Below are 19,927 nucleotides of genomic sequence, written 5' to 3'. Positions count from 1 at the left end.
TCACACAACTTTCTTAAACCTACTGCATGTATCAAGGAAAATATAAGCTCCTGGACCCCAAATTGTATAATTAATGATAAGATCTTCCCCTCGACGCTACAGCTCAGGGTGAGCTTTGGCCTCCTGAACAATCTACCTCCAGTCTTCTCTATGCTTCATCTTTCCTCCCCATCCTTTCACTTTCTTTTTATGGAGATCATGTACATCCTTCAACCATCTCAACCTGGGTCTTCCTATCTTCCTTGTCATATTTATTTTACCGTGGAGTTTTTTTTTTTTTTTTTGCATAGCCGTTTCATTCATCCTTTCAACATGCCCTAACCACTGTAGTCTCTGAGCTTTAATGAATCTAACTATATCTTCTAATTTTATAAGTTCATTTAATTCTTTGTTATAGCAGATTCTAAACTCTGCATTCTCTAAAACTGCTCCATATATCTTTCTTTTGAATATTCTGAGGGCATTCTCATCAGTTCATGTTTCCCCGCCGTATGAAACCACCGGTCATATCAGTGTTTGATATATGTTTTTTTTTTAATATCTTGATATTAACTTACTTTTAATTAGATGTAAATTAGCATAATATGCTTTGTTTCCTACTTGTATTCTTTCCATAACAAAACTTCTAATTTTATTCTTATTATCAATTACATTCCATAAATATTTAAAATTGGACACACCTTCAAACATTTTATTCTCAATGTGGAGATCTTTCGGTTTCCACCTTAACTCTGATGCTGACATAATCATATATTTAGTGTTTTTGTTACAGTTTCCTATTATCCCTATCTGTTCTGCTTATTCTTCTTCATATAGTTCTATTAATTTCCTTTTTATTCTTGCTGTTATGGCTATATCATCTGCATAAGCAGAGATTTGACTAGACTTATTGTAAATTGTGCCCCGCTGATCAATAATCTTCATAGCAGCTTATGTAATGCTAATATAAATAAGGTTGTGGACAAGCTGTCTCCTTGTTTAACTCCCTCGTTAAATTCAAACTCCTTATTGAGGTTATCGCCAGCCTTAACTTTGGCTTTAGTGGTATTCATAGACATTTGTATCAGATAGATCAATTTCTTAGAGATTCCACGTTCATTCATTATCTCAAAAAGTTCTTCTGTATTCACACTATCAAAGGCTTGTGTAAAATCAATAAACAATACATGCAAATCTAGTCCTATGTTTCTCCATCATTTGTCTAATGATAGAGAGTTGATCAGTCGTACTTTTACTGGGGCGAAATCCATACTGGTATTCTCTGATTATCCTTTCTGTTGTAATTTTCATTTTTTCACTTATTAAACTAGAGAGTACTTTATATACCATACAATCCCACGAGTGACATCACATACCCCCACTCCTTCCACCATTATGCAACACTCGGTAAACACCCCTCCCTGCTAGGCTGTGACATCACTCAACAGGGGAGCCCATGCAATGACTGTTGCTAGGCAATCAGTAAACATGTTATGCAACAGTGGTACCTATCACGTAACTGTTTTCTGTGTTGTCCATGCCGAGCCTAAATAAGGAGCAGCGAACACTATTCAGTAGTGAGTGAGTAGTGAGTTACTAGAGAGAGAGTAACCAGTCAGTTGCAGTCTAGCATTCGCCGGAGTGACTTGAATTCAATTGTTATTGAGTTGTATTGAGTGAATGGAAATGACTACAGGGGAAGTATTTGTGATACTGCAAATGGCAGTAATTGAAAATTGTAAACTGTATAATTGTGAGAGCGAGTGTTCAATAAATTTGCTATATCCAGAACGGCGTGAAGTTATTTGTCGTGTGACATACACCCAACACGTGTATTTAACAAAGTAATACCTCTACAGTTGTTGCAGTCTAGTTTATCTCATTTTTAAACATGCGGATTATGATGCCGATTCTCCAGTTATCTGGAATGTTCTTTTTTCCAAATTAATGTAATTAATTTCTGTACCTCTACATTTTCTTGACCTCAGTGCTAGCTGGAAGTGAGTGGTAGGCTTCATGCTCCAGCCACTTTACCCCCAGGAAAAAGCCCATGGTACCCATTGGATAAGAGGTTGGGTGGACCCTAGGGCTGTTCTGGATGATGTGGAGAAGAAAAAATTCTTGATCCTACTGGGACTTAAAACTATGATCCCTTGGTCATCCAGCCTGCAGCCAGTCACTATACTCACTATGCTATCCCGGTTCACTATATTTTAAGTGTACAAAACTAAATAGTATGGCAATGTGTTAATCTTATGAAGTTATTGCAGTAATGTTTATTTTGTGAAAACTAAAATACTCATAATACAATATATGAATGCAAATATACAATACATGCCTGCATATATATTATGTTACAACTTCTTGCATATACACAGTAGTTGCCAAGTTTAAGATATATGATTCTTTATCCATACATTACTTTTAAATAACTTTAACCTAGAAGACTCTTTTCAACAGGCGTGATTACACTTATTACATAATATTATGAACAGGAATTACTATAATGAAATCACACATTACATTTCACCTTCACTTAGCACACTTAGCAATAAATCATACTCTCTTTGCTGTTTGAAACCTAAGCCAGTTTTAAGTATCTCAACGAAATTTTACAACAATTATTTCTGTTAAACATCATTATAAACCAATATTGCACCTCATTCTGTAGACCAAAACATACAGAAAATGTAATCTGTATTACATTACAGTACTACTGTCTGGGAAAGAAAAGTAAAAAACTGTGTAGAATGAAGTTACACAACATGAAACATTTCATTTCCTGTTAACACAGACGAAAATGTTGAAAAAAACAGTGTGTTCCTAAATCAAAAGATCTAAAGAAAAAATGCTCATGTTCTCACCCATCACTGTGTAGGGTTTTCTTGGTCTAAATGCAGGAGTGGATTATCAGTAAAGTCATTGTGAGGCTTTAAGGTACACAACAAGAGCAACGTTAAGGAAGGCACAGTACATGTGTATCAGCAGGCCAACAGGTAGAGGTAAACCAGCTGCTGGCATAATAACATTTTCTTCTGTTCTACTATGGGCTCCACATACTCACAGTCCAATCATGTTTGACAGTTACTATATCCTGCATTACAAAAATACAAAACAAAGGGTTTAAACTCTTATAAATAGGAATTTCCAATGAAAATAACAACTGCTGACAAACACTACTGTTGCCCAATCCACCTACCAGCAGAATTAGCACCACCAGCAACCCATGCATGCTGCACCCTACTGGAAAACTGTGTTACCATAATCTCATGAAGCATTATTATGACCTTATTGTATAGAGAAATAGCATCACAAAAATTGAAGCTGCCTCATGTGGATGTCAAGTCTGTGTCCATCCATATTCACATTCCACCTCCAAAACTGTGTGATGGATTTGCCTAACAATTTGTCGTTGGAAATTTGTACTACAGACCATAAAATGGTAGAATGATTAGGAAATAATGAATTGGAAAGGATGTTGAAGGATGCAATTGTGACCCAATTGAGAAATTATTCCTCTAGGAAAATGCTGGAATGGTACTTTCAAGTAGACCACAGGTATTTCCACATTCCTCCTAACATTTCTACATGTAATAATACAAATGCCGTCGTGAATGCAACAATTTATTTCGTTGCAGAACTTTGTCTTTTCTTCCTCTACACTACATGTTTCGGCCGTAATTGGCCATTATCAGGTGTATTTTTCACTACATAGCTGTCACACTGCACACAGTCCAAAATCTAAAACATCAGCCTGTCAGTTTTGTTTTAAAATCTCGCCAACACACGCTCGTCAATTTGATTTTAGAATTACAGTTTAAAATACCAGGGACACCTGCTCTTGTCTACATGTGCTGCAGCGGCTATTTCTTGTTTTCAGCACCGTTCATATATTATTCTGTGCATGCTCCCCGGCAATACAAAAGTATTAAAGATGAGCAGCGACACATTATATTCTTAAATATAATAAACAGTAGTCCTCCTAACATATGTCACTTCTAATTAGATGCCATATAAACAATGCTGCTAACAAAATATCAAATTATTCAAAAACTAAGATGACAAGCTGCTTAGGTACAGCCTGTGCTTTCTGAAGTGGTTCTCAACAGAACACACACTATATTTGGCCAAGTCCATTCACTATGGCAAGGACTGTAGGAGGTGCATGTGTTGGGGCTTTAGTTACAGGGCATCATTTTCCCTCCCTTCCACACCAATCTGCAACAACTGCCCTGCTACTTCTTGTGATACTTCTCCTCACATGCAACCAAGGTCTAAAAACACTGTTTTACTACATTATCATTTTGATGAGTCTGTGCAAACATTAAAGATAATTTTGGAACACACTGTATTTCAGACTTCTGCTATGTCCGATAATGCAGTATCAATATGTGTATGCTGCAACTGAAATATGAATATGATATATCTTACCATCAGTGTTACATGTTAGCCTTCTGGAGCACTGTCTCACGAATACATACTATGATATCCCCAAAATAAAGACAAATCACTGCTCCTCAGGATACAGACAGAAACACAGGAGGGGGGGGGGGAAAGAAGAAAATATGACAGAATTATCATTACAAGGCTCCTCTATGTATTTCCATATTTTACAACCTGGAGATCCAAAATATGTATCACAGTTCACATTCCTGACCTGCAATGAAATCCCTATTAATGAATCTCAGAGGCAATGGTTTTCTTGCTCTGAATCGAGGTTTTCACTAAACTGTCAGTTTTCCGAAAGAACATCAAGGAACTGTTCATCTTCTTACAAGACTTACTATAGATAATTATTTCCCATGTGGAGGTAGGTTACAATACCTTCACCATAGCCCTGAGATTCATAGGTGATGAAAAGAGAACCCAGTGCGAGTGTATAACTGGGTCACCCTTTCACTGAGGGACATACATACTGTAACATGTTGCGCAACGGAGAACCCCTCCCTACCCAGCAGCAACGTGGCAACTCACGCCACAGGCACGTGGCGGTAACGTAGCGCTCCCTCCCACCCCTCCGCGGTGACGTAACGCGCAACGCTACGTACCCGTAATCAACTTCCTACTGTGACGTGGAACGCAACAGGCACCACTGCGACTATATAAGGGAACTGCACAGCAGCTACCAGTTAGTTGTAACCTGGCCATCGCCGAAGACAGTTCCGAGTTGTAATGTGGGCAGTCGCCGAGTGTGTTAACAACAGTTCTCCAGTTGGCCGACTACAGTTGAAACATAGCAGCCGCGTGTGCGATAACCAGTGATAACCAGTCATATCTGGAGTGTGTAATCCAGGGAGACTGTATAGCTCCCGCATTATTAGTACGTGAAGACTCTCGAAGAGAGTGTTAAGAGATTTTATTCTAGGGTTTGTCAAGTGTGGAAACCCGTAACATTGTGATAAGTAATTGTAGCCGTTACTTGTAGATTGTTAAATAAACCAATTAACCATCTCTACGGCGTCTTCGGTAACGAAACACGTTACACTGGTGTCAGAAGTGGGATCGGTGTAACTAAACACGTTACAATACTAAGACCTGATCCTCCAGGTTTGATACAAGGTTGATGGTCTGATTCCCAGGAATGGACAAATCTGGCAGAATTTTCTAAGGATAGCTATGGCTACGAAAGGGCTGTTTTACAAATGATGATGATGATGATAAATAATAATAAAATAATTTCTTTATGCTTGTAATTCAAGAAAGTGTTTCTACATAAATAAATATAATTACATAATCAGTAATATAAAATCACTCAGTAACAGTTTTGGGCAAAGTGAAAAATTAATATTATTTAATTTCTTACAGTGTTTGTGTCTCTTCTTAAAAAATAAACATTTCATAAATATGGGAAAATAATACAAGGTTATGTGGATTCAGATGGGACCAGAAAAATATTCACTAAATGCAGGAAGACTAAATTGGGATTTCACTGTATTTGAAATCACTTATAAAGAAAGATGCTTCAGAGAAATCAACATTTGATACAATGAAGCAAGGCCTTAACATGTCCAAATACAGTTACAGCTGTGATAAATATCACTTGTCACATAAACATCTTTTCTTCTGGTGATTCATTTGTGTACTTGAACAGAATACCAGTCCTCACTACATCTTCTGCTGCACACCATACATAACAAGTATATCAGAGGACCCATGAATCTGCCCCAAACATGTAGTGCTGTTGCTTCCAAGTTTGTCACTCTAACAGCCTCTTCCTTGAAACAGTGGAATATATTAACTCCCATATAAAATGTTATTTTTTCCTTAGAATTTCTTTGTTGATATATCAACTTCATACAAGCCAAATTCATAGGTGAATCAGTTTACTTTTGAAAGGAAAGCAATGCAGTGTAGCTACATGACTCAACTTCCAATTGAAACCAAAAAAAAAAATCAGCAATCCACATATAATTTGTTGTGAACTTCCCTGAAACAATACAAACAAAACATCCACCATTACCAGGATCTTCTGGTATAAAAAAATGTATTCCTAATGGCTGAGGCACTATGCTATAAGCCATAATGCTGCAGGGTCAAGTCCCGATGAGGTGGATTTTTTTCAATTGACCTAATCCTTCCAGCCACACTATGACCCTGGGGTCGATTCAGCCTCTAACAGAAATTAGTATCAGGAATCTTCCATCTTCCTGGGGGATAAAGGGTGGGAGCCTTGACATCTCACAATCCTATGGGCCTCCATAGCCTGTTATAGGGATAGCTTTACCTTTTACCTTTTTTACAATTATGATATTTCAATGGGTATGAAGATAATAATTGAGGTCTACTTTTCAGCCATCTTAATTGTTATGTTTACACAAAATAAATGTATATATATAAACTTCAGAAAATTATTTGTGCGGGGGAGGGGGGAAGTATTAAACCAGTGGTTCTCAACCTTTGTCAGAATGTGGCCTGGTAAATTCTTTTTTCTATAAGATGGGGGCCCAGTATGATTGATGCCAGCACCCAGCCCAGCAGCTGAGAAACACTGTACTAAACAAATTACTTGCAAGCCAGAATTTTACAAAAAGGCACCACAAGACTTAAGAAACCTGTGGAAAGAGATGACAGAAGAGCAACTGAAATATAGCTGAGGAGTTGGTTAGTTTGTAAATATTAACAGCTGAACTGTTTCACAAGGGAAGTTTGACGTCTCAGACTGACAACAGTGCTCATCTTCAGTGACCTTGATTGAAATGGTATATAAGATATGTTGCTTCCTCAAGTGCATTTAGCTATTAGTGCAAAACTTGTCATTTCACACAGCATGTGTTTGTACAAGCTCCTGTAGGAAACCTATGTTGTAATGGTGAAGCAGAGGGATATTCATACGTTTCAAGGCAGAGATGTGTGATGGAATTTTGTGTGAAACTCGGGAAAAGCAGTGAAGAGATGTTAATAGTGTTACAAACTGTGTATGGAACTGAAGCAATATGGCAGGTAACAGTGTTTCAATGGTGGAAGTGTTTTAAAGACAGAAACAAAAGGATAGTTGATGACATTCATAGTGGGAGACGAAGCACTCTTTCATAGATGTGTATACTGATAAAGCTGAACAACTACTGGAGAACAGGAGATTATCATTAATGGAATTCTTTGGCAGTTTAAATGCGTCACTGGAAGCGTTTAGGTGTTTGAAATCACAAAGATTCGCTTCCACGAAATAAATTATTCTTCGGCACTGGTTACCTCAGAAGGAAACTGAATGGTGTTTACTATGCAGATACTTCAAGCTCATTTAAGGAACTCTATTTGGAAAAAAGGAAGACCCCGAGTTCTTGATGAAAGTGTGGCATGGCATGTGAAAGGTGTTACTTCAAAAAAGAAACAGTGCTCAAGTCTCAAGAATTCTCAGATTGTTAAGAAAAATTCTAATACATATCTTCACCACTGGAAACAATATGGAAGGTCATGCCTGACAAAATAGTCTCTCCAGAACCATTAAATGGAATTAAATTTGATGCTGGAAATCTACACTAAAAGCTGTAATATACATTTTATTTTGATACATTTTAGTCCATTATAATCACCACCGTAAAGATGATCAAACCAAATTTACCAAATTTATCTCAAACAGCTACACAAAAAAATCGGTACAAGATATAAAATATAGAACACACTAACATCTGTATATCAAATTTTGACAATTTACAGCAGTGATTTTTCATGTCATGGTCTTCTGCACTGTTATACCAAGTAGTCTTGCACATAGATACCAATCAACCTATTGGCCTAGACTAGGTTCTGTTTACTCTTCCCCTCCTGTGATGATTTACACCAGGATCCTGAAAAGGGCTGTTTTCATATGTTTCCTGTTCGCCGTTCCTAGTGGTCTGGACTGTGGCTTGACTCCTCTTCTCCACCTATGGATCTGAGTGACCACCTTCTTTTCTAACAATTCCAGTTCCCTCCTGTGAGATTAATACTGGGGCCCTGAAAAGGACTGTTTTACTCATATTCCTGTTCACAGCCTCGTCTCCTCATCCATGGATGTGAGTGACTACTTTATTTGCATCATGCATATACATATAATATAAGCCACCACATTTTGAACCTGAAGATGGAGCAGCATATTTCTCAAAATGCTGGTACCTATCTACAAAACTATACAATGTCACAACCCAGATGATCACAATCTGAAAATATATCTGAAACATTTTTAAGTATAGTTTATATTTAATTAAATACAGAGAAAAATAATATATGGCTGTATGCAGTGTGATAACTTTGGTGTTGATCCGTTTTGTTAAGAACAGCATTTATGACTTTCTGCAACAGGTAAATATCAAGACCAGTGAGATGTGTAAAAACACAAAGAATACATTTGGAAAGTATCTGTACCCCATATGGGTCTCCATCTTTTTTTCCTATCATCTTATTGTTTTCTTCAAGTATGCTTCTAGATTAATCCTTTTAGTGTCAGTGTCCAACATCACCCATACTGGAGGAAGGAAGACTTTTTAATCTTTCAAATTTGTATGTACCACAAGACACTAAGTGTAGAAGAAAGTGGAAAGGGAAGACAGTAGTAGGAAAGAAGAGGTCAGAGACTGTCCACTGAACTGACTAAAGATGGAAATGATGCTAGAAGGTAAAGGATGAGCAGGAGGAGGCAAAATAGTGCCACTCCTGGCCTAAATATTCACCTCTGTCACCAAGAGGCAGATATAATTTAACTGGCAATTTATGTCTTTTTTACCACTAATCTTATTAATCTTGAGAATACAAGGTTTAGCCAGTCCTCCATTTGGAACTGTCGCCTTTATACCATTAAGCTGGAACCAAGTCCACCAAGATATCCACAACATAGCTGTGACATACAAAGTTTCATAGCTTAGGGAGAGGTATTTGGTTGTCCTAATGAAGGAGAAATTGTGGCACAGATACACTGAAAACACTGAATGCGCTCATCAGAACAACTGAACGCTCTCTCCATGTAGTCACTGACACTTCTGTAATTCTTTAGAAAAAACTAAATATGCAGAGTTCAGTGAAAGTTATTATGTACCAACCCTTAATTAGGCTTATGAATGTTGCTGCAAGTTTCTTATTTTGTAGTACTGTAACAAAATGTAGATAAGGAGTGATTTCTGTAAACATAAAATGCATATCTGGCTGAATGGTTTCAGCACATATTTCACTACTTTCTCACTACCAAAGCTGCCAAGTCTCTCATATTTAAAACTAAATCCAAAAGAAAAGTATTTTAAATATACATAAGAGTGAATCCAATTCTAATCTATTTCATACATAGCACTTCTCCCAATAAACTGTTAATCTGTACACAAAAAATCACCTGAATAACACTGAAATCTTGATATAACGAAAATTTATGGAATTCATAGATATGCTTGTTATAACAAGTACTTGTAGTACTTAAAAATTGTTGAAATACATAATCTTCTAGCCAAACTTCTAATTACATACATTACTATATGGCACTAAGGCTTAAAAAAATAATGCAGGTGAAGTAATATTTCTTTTTGGCCCACCTGCAGTGATAAGCTACCAAAATACACATATTAGCTTTGCCATGTTTGTCCATCTACCTGTTTGTACATAACAACTTGAGAGCTGTTAAAACAAAATTTCATGAAGTATAACACTGGGGAGTACTACCAAAATTTTCCAACATATTTTCATTTTGGTAAAAATAAGACAATGGACATCTCACATGAAGACCAAAATGTTGTAACAAAACATTCATGGCTTTGTCAAATTTCTGTTAGTTTAATATGGGTACCCTCCTCAACTTGGTAGTGCACCCTAAAGGTGGGATAGCAGTTGGCTAGGAATGTGTTCTCCCACACCAGCTGTGCCTTCAAAACCTTATAGTACTATGAGGAACATGTCACCAAAGAGGAAGAAAAGAAGGCGGTGAGCACTCCTGAGTCAAGAGTGGAGATGGATGAAAGAATGTGGCTTAAGAGTACACATAGTTAACGCAATCCCTAAATTATTTTAAAAAGTAAGTCAAATTCTCAGAAAGCTTGTGTGATTTGAAGGGGGGCTGTTGCCTGAAGACAGGTACTGAACAATGTTGACTGGATTCTCCCTGATAAGTCTTATCAGAATCTCACAGATAGCAGTGTCCTATTTATTTAGCTGGAAACAGTCAGTTACCCATCTCATACAGCCTCAGTCTGGATCCTTCAAACACAAAACTTCACCTTCATCATTTTGCTGTGGTCCTCAGATCTTACAAGCTTGATCTGACCTAGTTCCAAAACCTCGTACATATGTAAATCATCACCATACATCAGTCACCACTGCTGCTGTGCCTCGTATACTGATACACCGGAAGCAGCTGCTGGAGCCCAACAACCAAGGGAAGAAGGCGACCAACTTAAATTGGCACAGCAGGGAATGGAATGTGTGGAAGCAAGTGAAAGGGAAGGTTTGGAGTACCACACAAGCCCATGTGAGACAGAATGTTTTGTTACATCATGTTTCTATGAGTATGTTATGCATCACATGTAATTCAGCATGTACTGTATTTATCAAACAAAAATTGTTTTGAACTTACTTACTTACTCATGGAGCTGAGCCCTTCTGGAGAAGCCGCCAATTCTGCAGCTACTCAAGAATTTCCCAGCATTTTATGGTTGGGGGGTTGGGTGTGGGGCTAACAACTCCTCACCGTAAAAAATCATTATGTTACGAAAATGAACACAAAATTATTTTGAACAAAAGTTTTAAATAAAAATAAAATATTGTATTTTAAAGTCCTGTTGCATTGATTTTCGTCCATGATATGTATGTATTGACCGTCTTCTAGTGCATACAATCTCACATGTCACTTCACTACATGTTTCGGCATCACTGTGCCATCCTCAGGTGTGTTATTTACGTTAAACTACTGCACTGCTTGCCATCATGTGTCGTTTATAAAATGATTTAAAATGTATATTCTTCATGTACTATAATAAAATTTATATATATTAAAATTTGTTAAGATTTATCATCTTATACGTCTTATTTCAAACTCGCGTATTATATTATTCTTCCACTATGGGAGTCATTCTTCTTATATTTTGTGTATACTGTGTCTTGTGATGTGTCCTCCTTCTTTGGCTGCATTCGTTGTAATGCACGTTGTAACATGTGAGATTGTGTGCACTAGAAGACGGTCAATACATACATATCATGGACGAAAAATAAAATATTTTATGCCCATAAGTCATCCATTTGTCAGATAATTAAACAAAATGAATTTATGTAATCTCCAGGCAATAACAGAGCATATGTGTTAGAACTGTTACACTATGCAAACATATCGTAAGCTGTCTGGTGGTTATCAAATACACATGAAAGCAATGAAGAATAATTAAACATCCTCATCTTTAGTATTATCAGAATTAAGAAGTTAAAAAGATTTTCTCAGGACTTGCAACCATTTGCCATTGTTTTTAAATCATGAATTAGAATGACTCTGTGCATGCATGCTGAGCACTTTGCCTCAAGATTGCATAAATTTTCTATTCAGACATACAGTTCTCAGATTCTGGAATGCAGAATTTCCTCTTCCAAACAAGGGAGAGGTACTGGGCAACATTTAACAATAACTTTATTTACTCCTGCAAATATATTTTGTGCAAAAAGATGCAGAAAGGAAGTGGCAGCTGCCTAGGAATCACTCATTACCATGAGTTCTGGAAAAATGGCCCCATAGTATTTCCACATATGTAACCTTAAGAAATTAGAAGTGCTGATGCTTTTTTACTTGGTATAACAGACTTCTCATTATAAATCATACCTCCTCCTATCACTGTTCCACAGTATCAGACAAACCGAAATCATTCATATGAATAGATTAAAAGCTTAAGAACACAGAGTTAAATAAAGGAGACATATCAGCAGTAGGTAGTACAGAGTGACATTTGGAATGCTGTTATTTCCACACAAACCAAGAAGCTTATATAGTAACAACTGGCATCATTACACTTTCAGGCTGAACACCATGAACCTTGGCATGTCTGATAAGATGACACTTCTGTGCAAAGAATTTGCCACACAGAGCACATGTGTGCAAATTTTCACCAGTGTGGAGTCGAGAGTGCTTAACAAAGTAACCTTTGTCTGCAAACCGTTTCCCACACACAGAGCATGAATAGGGCCTCTCTCCTGAGTGTATGCGGACATGTTTGAGCAGTGAGCCTTTCTGCGCAAATGCCTTACTACAGATGGGACAGCCAAAGGGCCGCTCTCCAGTGTGAACACGCATGTGGTTCACGAGGGTGCCCCGATCAGCAAAGCTGCGGGAACATACATCACATGAGTAGGGTTTCTCCCCAGTGTGGACTCGCAGGTGTCCATCCAAGTGACCCTTCTCTGCAAAACACCGCCCACACACATGGCACACGTGGGGCTTGGCACCGCTGTGTACTTTGTTATGCCGTACAAGATGTGAGCGGTCCAGGAAAGTCTTGCCACATGCCTCACATTTGTGGGGACGTTCTCCAGTATGACGTCGTGTGTGCACTACTAAGTCACTCTTCCGACCGAATTTCTTACCACATACCTCACAACCATGGGGACGTTCACCAGCATGTGTCTTCAGATGGCCTGTCAAATGTTGTTTCTGTGAAAAACAGCGACCACATAGCGGACAAGGAAATGGTCTAAGGCCAGTGTGCAGTCTAGCATGTTTCACAGCAGTAGAACGATCTGAGAATGATTTTCCACATAAGTCACAAGTGAACGGTCTCTCACCCGTGTGGATGCGTGCATGTCTAATCAAAAATTCACGCTGAGCGAATGACTTACCACACACAGAGCACAAATGTGGACGTTCTCCGGTGTGGGAGCGTAAATGTTTTGCTAAGCCTGCTCGCTCTGAGAAGGCGCTTCCACATACAGGACACACATGACGCTTGTCACCTGTGTGGCTACGTGTGTGTCGCAAGAGATGAGACTTTTCCACAAAAGTTTTCTTGCACTGAGGGCACTCGTATGGTCGCTCACCTGTATGACGCCTCATATGTATGGCCAAATCTCCTTTCCGTGCAAAAGCCTTCGAACACGTCTCACATGTATGTGGCTTCAAACCATCATGAAGCTTGACGTGAGAATACAGGTGGGTTTTATTTGAAAATGTCCTGTTGCAAATTGAGCATGTAGGAGGTCCCTCCTCTGGCTGTGTTGCCCTCCCTCTCTTTGGTGCCTGGAATAATAGGGATGCAAGTTCTGCAGTGCTCTTTCGTTCCACTGTCTCTGCCTTCCGTTTTGAAACACCTGACCTATTTATGCCTCTCTTTTCTCTTCTGTCAGAAATTTTAGATTTTAGTTTCCGAATCCTTTCTGACAGTCGAATGTCTTCTGTATCAGATGCTTTTTGGCTGTCCTCTGAGCTGTAAGGACAGAAGTAATCCCATTATTTATAGCATCACATTAATACTGTAACATATGAGGATTGTTCGAATGTAACCCATTTGGAGACTATTCTGGGCAAAGGGGTAGAGGGTGTTAAAAGCAGTCCCCATGGGCACTGAGACAAGCATTCTGGTGACACACCAGCTGATAGATCCCTTCCACAAAGAACTTCCAGCTCTGCTGCTGGAACCATTGTGCCATCATAACCATAATGTATTCATCTGACCAAACATATTAACAGGTTTCATTTGAACAACACTCATAAATACAGTACTTGACAATACCAGATACGTTTCAACATATATCTATAATTTCAATCAAGATAACAATTATAGGCCAGTCTATATCCTATCAGAAACCAGAACTGCTATGTACTTTCTTTAATATATATGACTTCCTTCTGTTGGTGGTTCCTCTCATATAGTTTTTAAACCTTTAAGCTACTCTCCATGAAACCTGGTTAATGTTAATGCCAAACACATTTCTCCATTCTTTGACTAAGGCTGCACCATAGCTCAAGCAGTTAGGTGCTGGCTTCCCATCGCGGCAGCCCAGGTTCAAACCTGGGTCTGGTAAAGTGGGATTTGTGGTGGACAAAGTGGCGCTGGGATAGGTTTTCTCCGAGTACTTTGGTTTCCCCTGCCAATCTTCATTCCTCCAAATTCTCCATCATTATAATCACCAGGGGCAGGTACAATAGGCCAATCAGTGGCTGCTGTGCTGAGTGGACCCAAATGGACTCCACCCCCCACTATGCAAATTCTTTGATTACCACAGTACTGGCCATAAAAAATCTTCCAACTTTGACAGTAACATTAGCACTATACAACGCAGGAACATGAAACTTTCTGTGGTGAAAGACATTAGAAAAAATGAGAATATAAACAGGCGTGCAAAAACACAGAATTCTGCAGATATCTCATAAACAACTCATTTACTAACAAAATGTACACAGAACATATATCTCAATATTTATAACTGCTGTCTGAAACGTCTCTTTTAATTTGATTATATTTAATTGGTTATGTGCAAAAGTTCATTTTGGGTCTAAAAAAAATTGGGACAACCCTGTGAAAAATCATACCTCATTACAAATTTAATCAAAACCAAAAAAAAAAAAAAGTTAATGAAGTGAAAAATACAGGTGTCAAAGGAAGAATGAGCACATTATAAAGATGCTTACTTTGAAAATGAATGAAGTAAAGAGGATGAAGTTATCACCATATTGGAGATAAACTCCAAAAGCTTTATTTATGTTATATACCTCGAGTGCACATACCTGACCAAGTGACATCAGAGGGATCATGGAAGACAGTTTGCAGTTTCTCTGAGAATGGTGTCAAAGCAAGAGAAGGCTGTGTATGGTGAATGGCAGAAGCAAAATCAGTTACAAACGCTCACAGAAAGTTCCACCACACACACATGCAGCCTTCTGTTGGTTTGATGACATTCTCAGAGAACTGCTGACTTGTAGCTGCTATCCCTCCACTGTCGCTCAGTTTTGGTGCATATGAACTTGGTACAACACATAGCATAAATAAACTTTCACTTTCTCTTTCATACAGAGAAAACTGCACTCATGTATCTGTATTGATTTTCGCAATAATAACTTTTAAAATGAGGACATTCTTCCACAGACATCCTGCATACTATGTCCTATACATGTGCAGACTTGTAAGTTGACATTTGTACAGAATCATTAATGAGTCAGCAAAACAATCAACACAGACTTCTGTCCATCTTTCTTCCTTAATGTAGGTCGGGCAAGGATGTAGGTGACTGTAACTCCCTCTATCCACGATAATTCTTTCACTCCTCTGCTGTAGTATGCATGTGCGGAAAAATATCTACACTGCAGTTCAATAAACTAATTCTGTTGCTTATGGTGGCTATTTGCAAGTAACATATTGTCACGTGTTGGGTGTATAATGTGACAAATAACTTCACGCCGTAGTTGATATAGCGAATTTTATTTCACACTCGCTCTTACAATCACACCATTTACAGTTTCACAACTACTGCTATCTGCAGTATTACAATTACTTGGCCTGCAAATGCTAGACTACAACTGACTGGGTGACTGATTCCCTGGCTAACTTGTAACTAACTGACTGACTACTCACCCCCTGGCTAACTTGTAACTAACTCTTGAATAGTGTTCACTGCTCCTTATTTAGCCCCGTTACAGACAACACAGAAAACAGTCATGTAATAGGCACCACTGTTGCATAACGTCGTATTTACCAACTGCCTAGGAACAGTTGTTGCACGGACTCCCCGTCGTGTTTACAAAGGCGTTGCTGGGCAGCACTGCTGGGAGTTGTTTATGGCTACGTAGCAACTGTGGCATCCCGTGTTGTCACCGCGGGGAAAGGGGTGTCTACCGAGCATTGCACACTGATGGATGGAGTGGGGGTATGTGACGTCACTCACGAGATCACAGAGTTCACGCAACCCCCACCTCCCGCTATGCCATCCACGTCACACTATCTAGGTTCTTGTATTTACACACATCATTTTTATAACATTCATAAAACTATTTCTGTGGGGCAGGCTGTCATTAAGTGGTTCCCTTGTCACCATGGCATGGTGCATTCTCAGGTTACAGATGAAGGTGATCACCTTCAAATATGAAGGGTAGCTGCAAATATACTGAATATGGTCACAGACATCCAACAGGGGCTGGTCCTCCAGCTTGGGGATTGAGCAAGGGGCTAACAAACCCTTACCATAAAAAAATAAAACAGTATGTTAAGAATGTTACATGATGCCTTGGGCTTGGACAGATTCTCTGGAATGACCCAAGCAAAGGGAAATGGACAGGATTTGACACAAATAATGTAAGGAGTCTCTATAGAGCAGGTTCACTGACAATAGCTGCAGAAGAAACAGCAAAGTATAAGTCAGATTTTGTGGAGTACAGTAGGTCAGATGGGACTGGAGTGACACTGAACCAGCAGCCAATTATACATTTTTTCAAGGATATGGGTACGATAATCATGAATTAGGTACATGATTTTTTAAAAAATAAGAGAATCATATCTACAGGGGCAGAATTTGTTAATAATAAGATGTGTGATATTATTGTTCTGAATGTTCATGCTGCGACAGAAGAGAAAACTCATGATATTGCCAGCTTCTATAAGGAAGTAAAACATGTTTTTGAGCAATTTCCTATGTACAGCATCCCACTTAATATTATACAAACTTTTCAAATGAAAAAGAGTTGTGAAATATGACAGGTTTGCGATTACAGGCTGAAAAGTATGGTTGCTTGGCTGTCACTGACAATTGAAAAATTGTGGCTGGAGATTAATTTCCCATCCATCATTCGACAGTAAGTTCTTGGGCTTCTAGCATTCTCACTCAATCACTTATGGAACAGGGAAGTGGCCTCCGTAGTCTAGGGGTAATGTTCCCACCTCATGACTCAAGGTATGCAGGTTCAAACCCGGCGGAGGTCGTGGAATTTTTAAGGGCGAAAAAATTCAGGGAACAAGTCCTCCGGGAGGGACTTCTAAGCCGTGGGTCCCGTGTCATAGATTTATGGCACGTAAAAGATCCTCATGTCTCTAGGAGACCTTTGAGCAAAATTAGGCAACACATTTCCTGCCCAAGTAGTTTCCAATGCCTCTGGTAGATGGGGGAAATATCAGGTACCGAGGGCCAACCTTGTTGGCCAAACGGGGCTGATAACACGCACCAGTACTGGTAGGGTATGGCTACAGTAGAAATTAAAGGGGGATGCACAATGGATCAATAACTGGTCTAAGTGCATGGGGAAACCCACCCCCTCTAATAATAATAATAATATGGCACAGGGAAAATGGCAAACCATGTCCAAAGAAGTTAAGATCAACATAATCAGCAAGTCCTTACTATTAGCTCCTTTACTAAATTTGATACTTTCTCCATTATTTGATGGCTGGCCTGTGTGTGTTTAAGAATACAGTATGAAAAAAAACAAGAAAAAACTAATTTTTTGTGGCAATGAAGGCCAGAACAAGCATGTAACAAAATAATGATAAACTTGCAAGTCACAGTACCAAGGCTATCCTACACACAGTCACAAATTTTTTAAATACGGTAGTCAGATAAATATTTTAAATGGCAGGAAAGTGTGGATCAGTGTTTTCTGCCACCTTGCTGAGAGACTGGTATTCAGCCATACCACATGAGGCAGTGGTACACATTCTAACCAAATCTGTATTATGATTTTGGGGATGACAGTGCTTAAGGCTTTGCCCTTTCTAGCTACTGTTCTATTCCCTTCCTGCCCGAATTGTTCATCATAAGCAAAGATTATCATGTGATTATCACTACCAACATTCCTGATAACAGAACTGTTAAATGCATTAAAAGACAGCTGAAGGAAGATGTGAAAGGGTCAATCCATAGGACTTCTTTCCAAGGTCTTGATAACAGTTATTTCATCCTGTGAATGACTTGGTTTTATACACAAACACATAACAAAACCAGTTATAACCGAACACTGAGCTCCTATTCTGATTTACCATCGTAAGTAGGAGGAAGGGGCTGTACTTGGACTCAACTTTATCCACTTGCTTACACCAAACTAAACATAAATTTATGATCTGAGGTTGCCACGACAGTGACTATGAAGAATGCCGTCTTCTGGGATGTGGCGCCGTCTATTTATAATGTAAACCGATGTCTCGGAGGAACGTATCGCCTCCATCTTCAGGGTAGAAAAATCCACGAGTGAGGAAACAGCGTGAGCAGGTGGCTGCAGCGATACGTTCCTCTGAAACGTCAGTTTACACTAGATCTACACGGCGCCACATCCCAGAAGACGGCATTCTTCTTAAACAAAAATAATTTATACAATACTTGCTCTTACCTATTGCCAGAGCTGTCTTTGTTTTCAGTGACTTTCCGTTTCTCTCTGCTGGAATTTACTTGTACTTTAACCTTACTTCCAGTACTGCCCTCAACAGATTCCGAAGAGGCCTGATTTGCAATATTTGAAGCTTTTTCACCAGAAGTGATAGAACTGCTCTTCCTTTCCGAAGTACATGATTTTCCGTCCTTGTAAGAAAGCTCCTCCTGTCTGCCTGCAGTTTTCTGAATATATGTTTCACTGTTCTCTTCTGTTAGTTCAACCTTCACACATTCCAAAGGCATCATATTATTAACTTCTTCACCACACAACACAGTGTTTGAAAAGCCATTTGTATCACAGATTTCATATTCTTCTTTTACTACATCATCACAAACGTCACTAGAACCAGCAACGACTTTGGATACAAGATCGTCAACTGTACAAGAAGACTTTGCCATTTCCGAGTTCAACAAACACATTCTAGACATTTTACGATCTTCGGTCCTGGGTACAAGTTCGTCACTTTTGCTAGGGTTCTTTTCCATGTTCGTTTTCAACAGTTAGCATTTTACACAATCACTTTGTATGTAGTTTTCACTACACTATACAGACTCAGGAAGCACTCAATATACAGAAAAGACAAACAAAATTTAATATTCATTATCAAGGAAAACACAAAATTACCGTAATCAGCGACAGATACTGAATTGCACGCAACACTCTCATATGTTCCCAAACCTTTGATAGCTTACGATGTTCTTCCATGAGTAACAAATATTACCAGGTTTAAAATTCCTCATTCGCACACAAACACATCAAAAAACTGAAAAACTTACCATTTTACACTTCCATTTTACGTGAAATTAGTAACCATACTGATTACTTTAATATATCGAAATATTAAATTCCAATGACACCAATATTTATACGTCATATTTCCCTGACATGAAAGACTGTTCTGCAAACCTGGGAATGATAGCAGAAATGTTAACAGCTTCAGCACTAAACGTCGTTAACGTCAAGAAATAAGAGAATTATAATTGAGGTGTTCTCTTAAACTTAACCCTTAATTCATTTCTGTGCTCCTAATCTTTTAGCTATGCACTCATTCGGCCATCTACCGCTTGAACAGTGCTCACAACATTCACAACGGCAGCACCATGGGTCACTTAATTCGACCACGGTTCGACGTTCAGCTCGTCACTGCCGGACGCTACGTACGGTAGCTCGAAT

At 38.7% G+C, this 19,927-nt stretch overlaps 1 protein-coding gene across 2 annotated transcripts; it reads right to left on the bottom strand.

Moving 5' to 3' along the window:
• Window positions 1-11,524: 11,524 nt before the first annotated feature.
• Window positions 11,525-19,750, bottom strand: LOC111867097 (gastrula zinc finger protein XlCGF57.1). Of its 2 annotated transcripts, XM_023856603.2 has the most exons (3): window positions 19,531-19,750; window positions 18,713-19,316; window positions 11,525-13,829 (listed from the first exon to the last, which is right to left on the bottom strand). In XM_023856603.2, exons 2-3 carry the CDS (start codon window positions 19,237-19,239, stop codon window positions 12,395-12,397), a joined length of 1,962 nt encoding a protein of 653 aa, XP_023712371.1. In that variant the 5' UTR covers window positions 19,240-19,316; window positions 19,531-19,750; the 3' UTR covers window positions 11,525-12,394. The 2 variants fall into 2 exon arrangements, with proteins under 2 accessions (XP_023712371.1, XP_023712370.1); XM_023856602.2 differs by having other exon boundaries at window positions 18,713-19,750.
• Window positions 19,751-19,927: the final 177 nt, after the last annotated feature.

The sequence above is a fragment of the Cryptotermes secundus genome, unplaced genomic scaffold (genome assembly GCF_002891405.2).
Source record: "Cryptotermes secundus unplaced genomic scaffold, Csec_1.0 scaffold205, whole genome shotgun sequence".
In the NCBI taxonomy this organism is placed as follows: Eukaryota; Metazoa; Arthropoda; class Insecta; order Blattodea; family Kalotermitidae; genus Cryptotermes; species Cryptotermes secundus.
This window is presented reverse-complemented; position numbering and strand designations above follow the sequence as displayed.

What these genes read in the sequence shown, in the direction of transcription:
- LOC111867097 (XM_023856602.2), bottom strand. Translation starts at nt 19,239, where the DNA reads ATGGAAAAGAACCCTAGCAAAAGTGACGAACTTGTACCCAGGACCGAA. An exon ending in AAAGACAGCTCTGGCAATAG is followed by an intron (nt 13,830 to 18,712) that starts GTAAGAGCAAGT and finishes CTGTCCTTACAG; the next exon opens with CTCAGAGGACAGCCAAAAAG.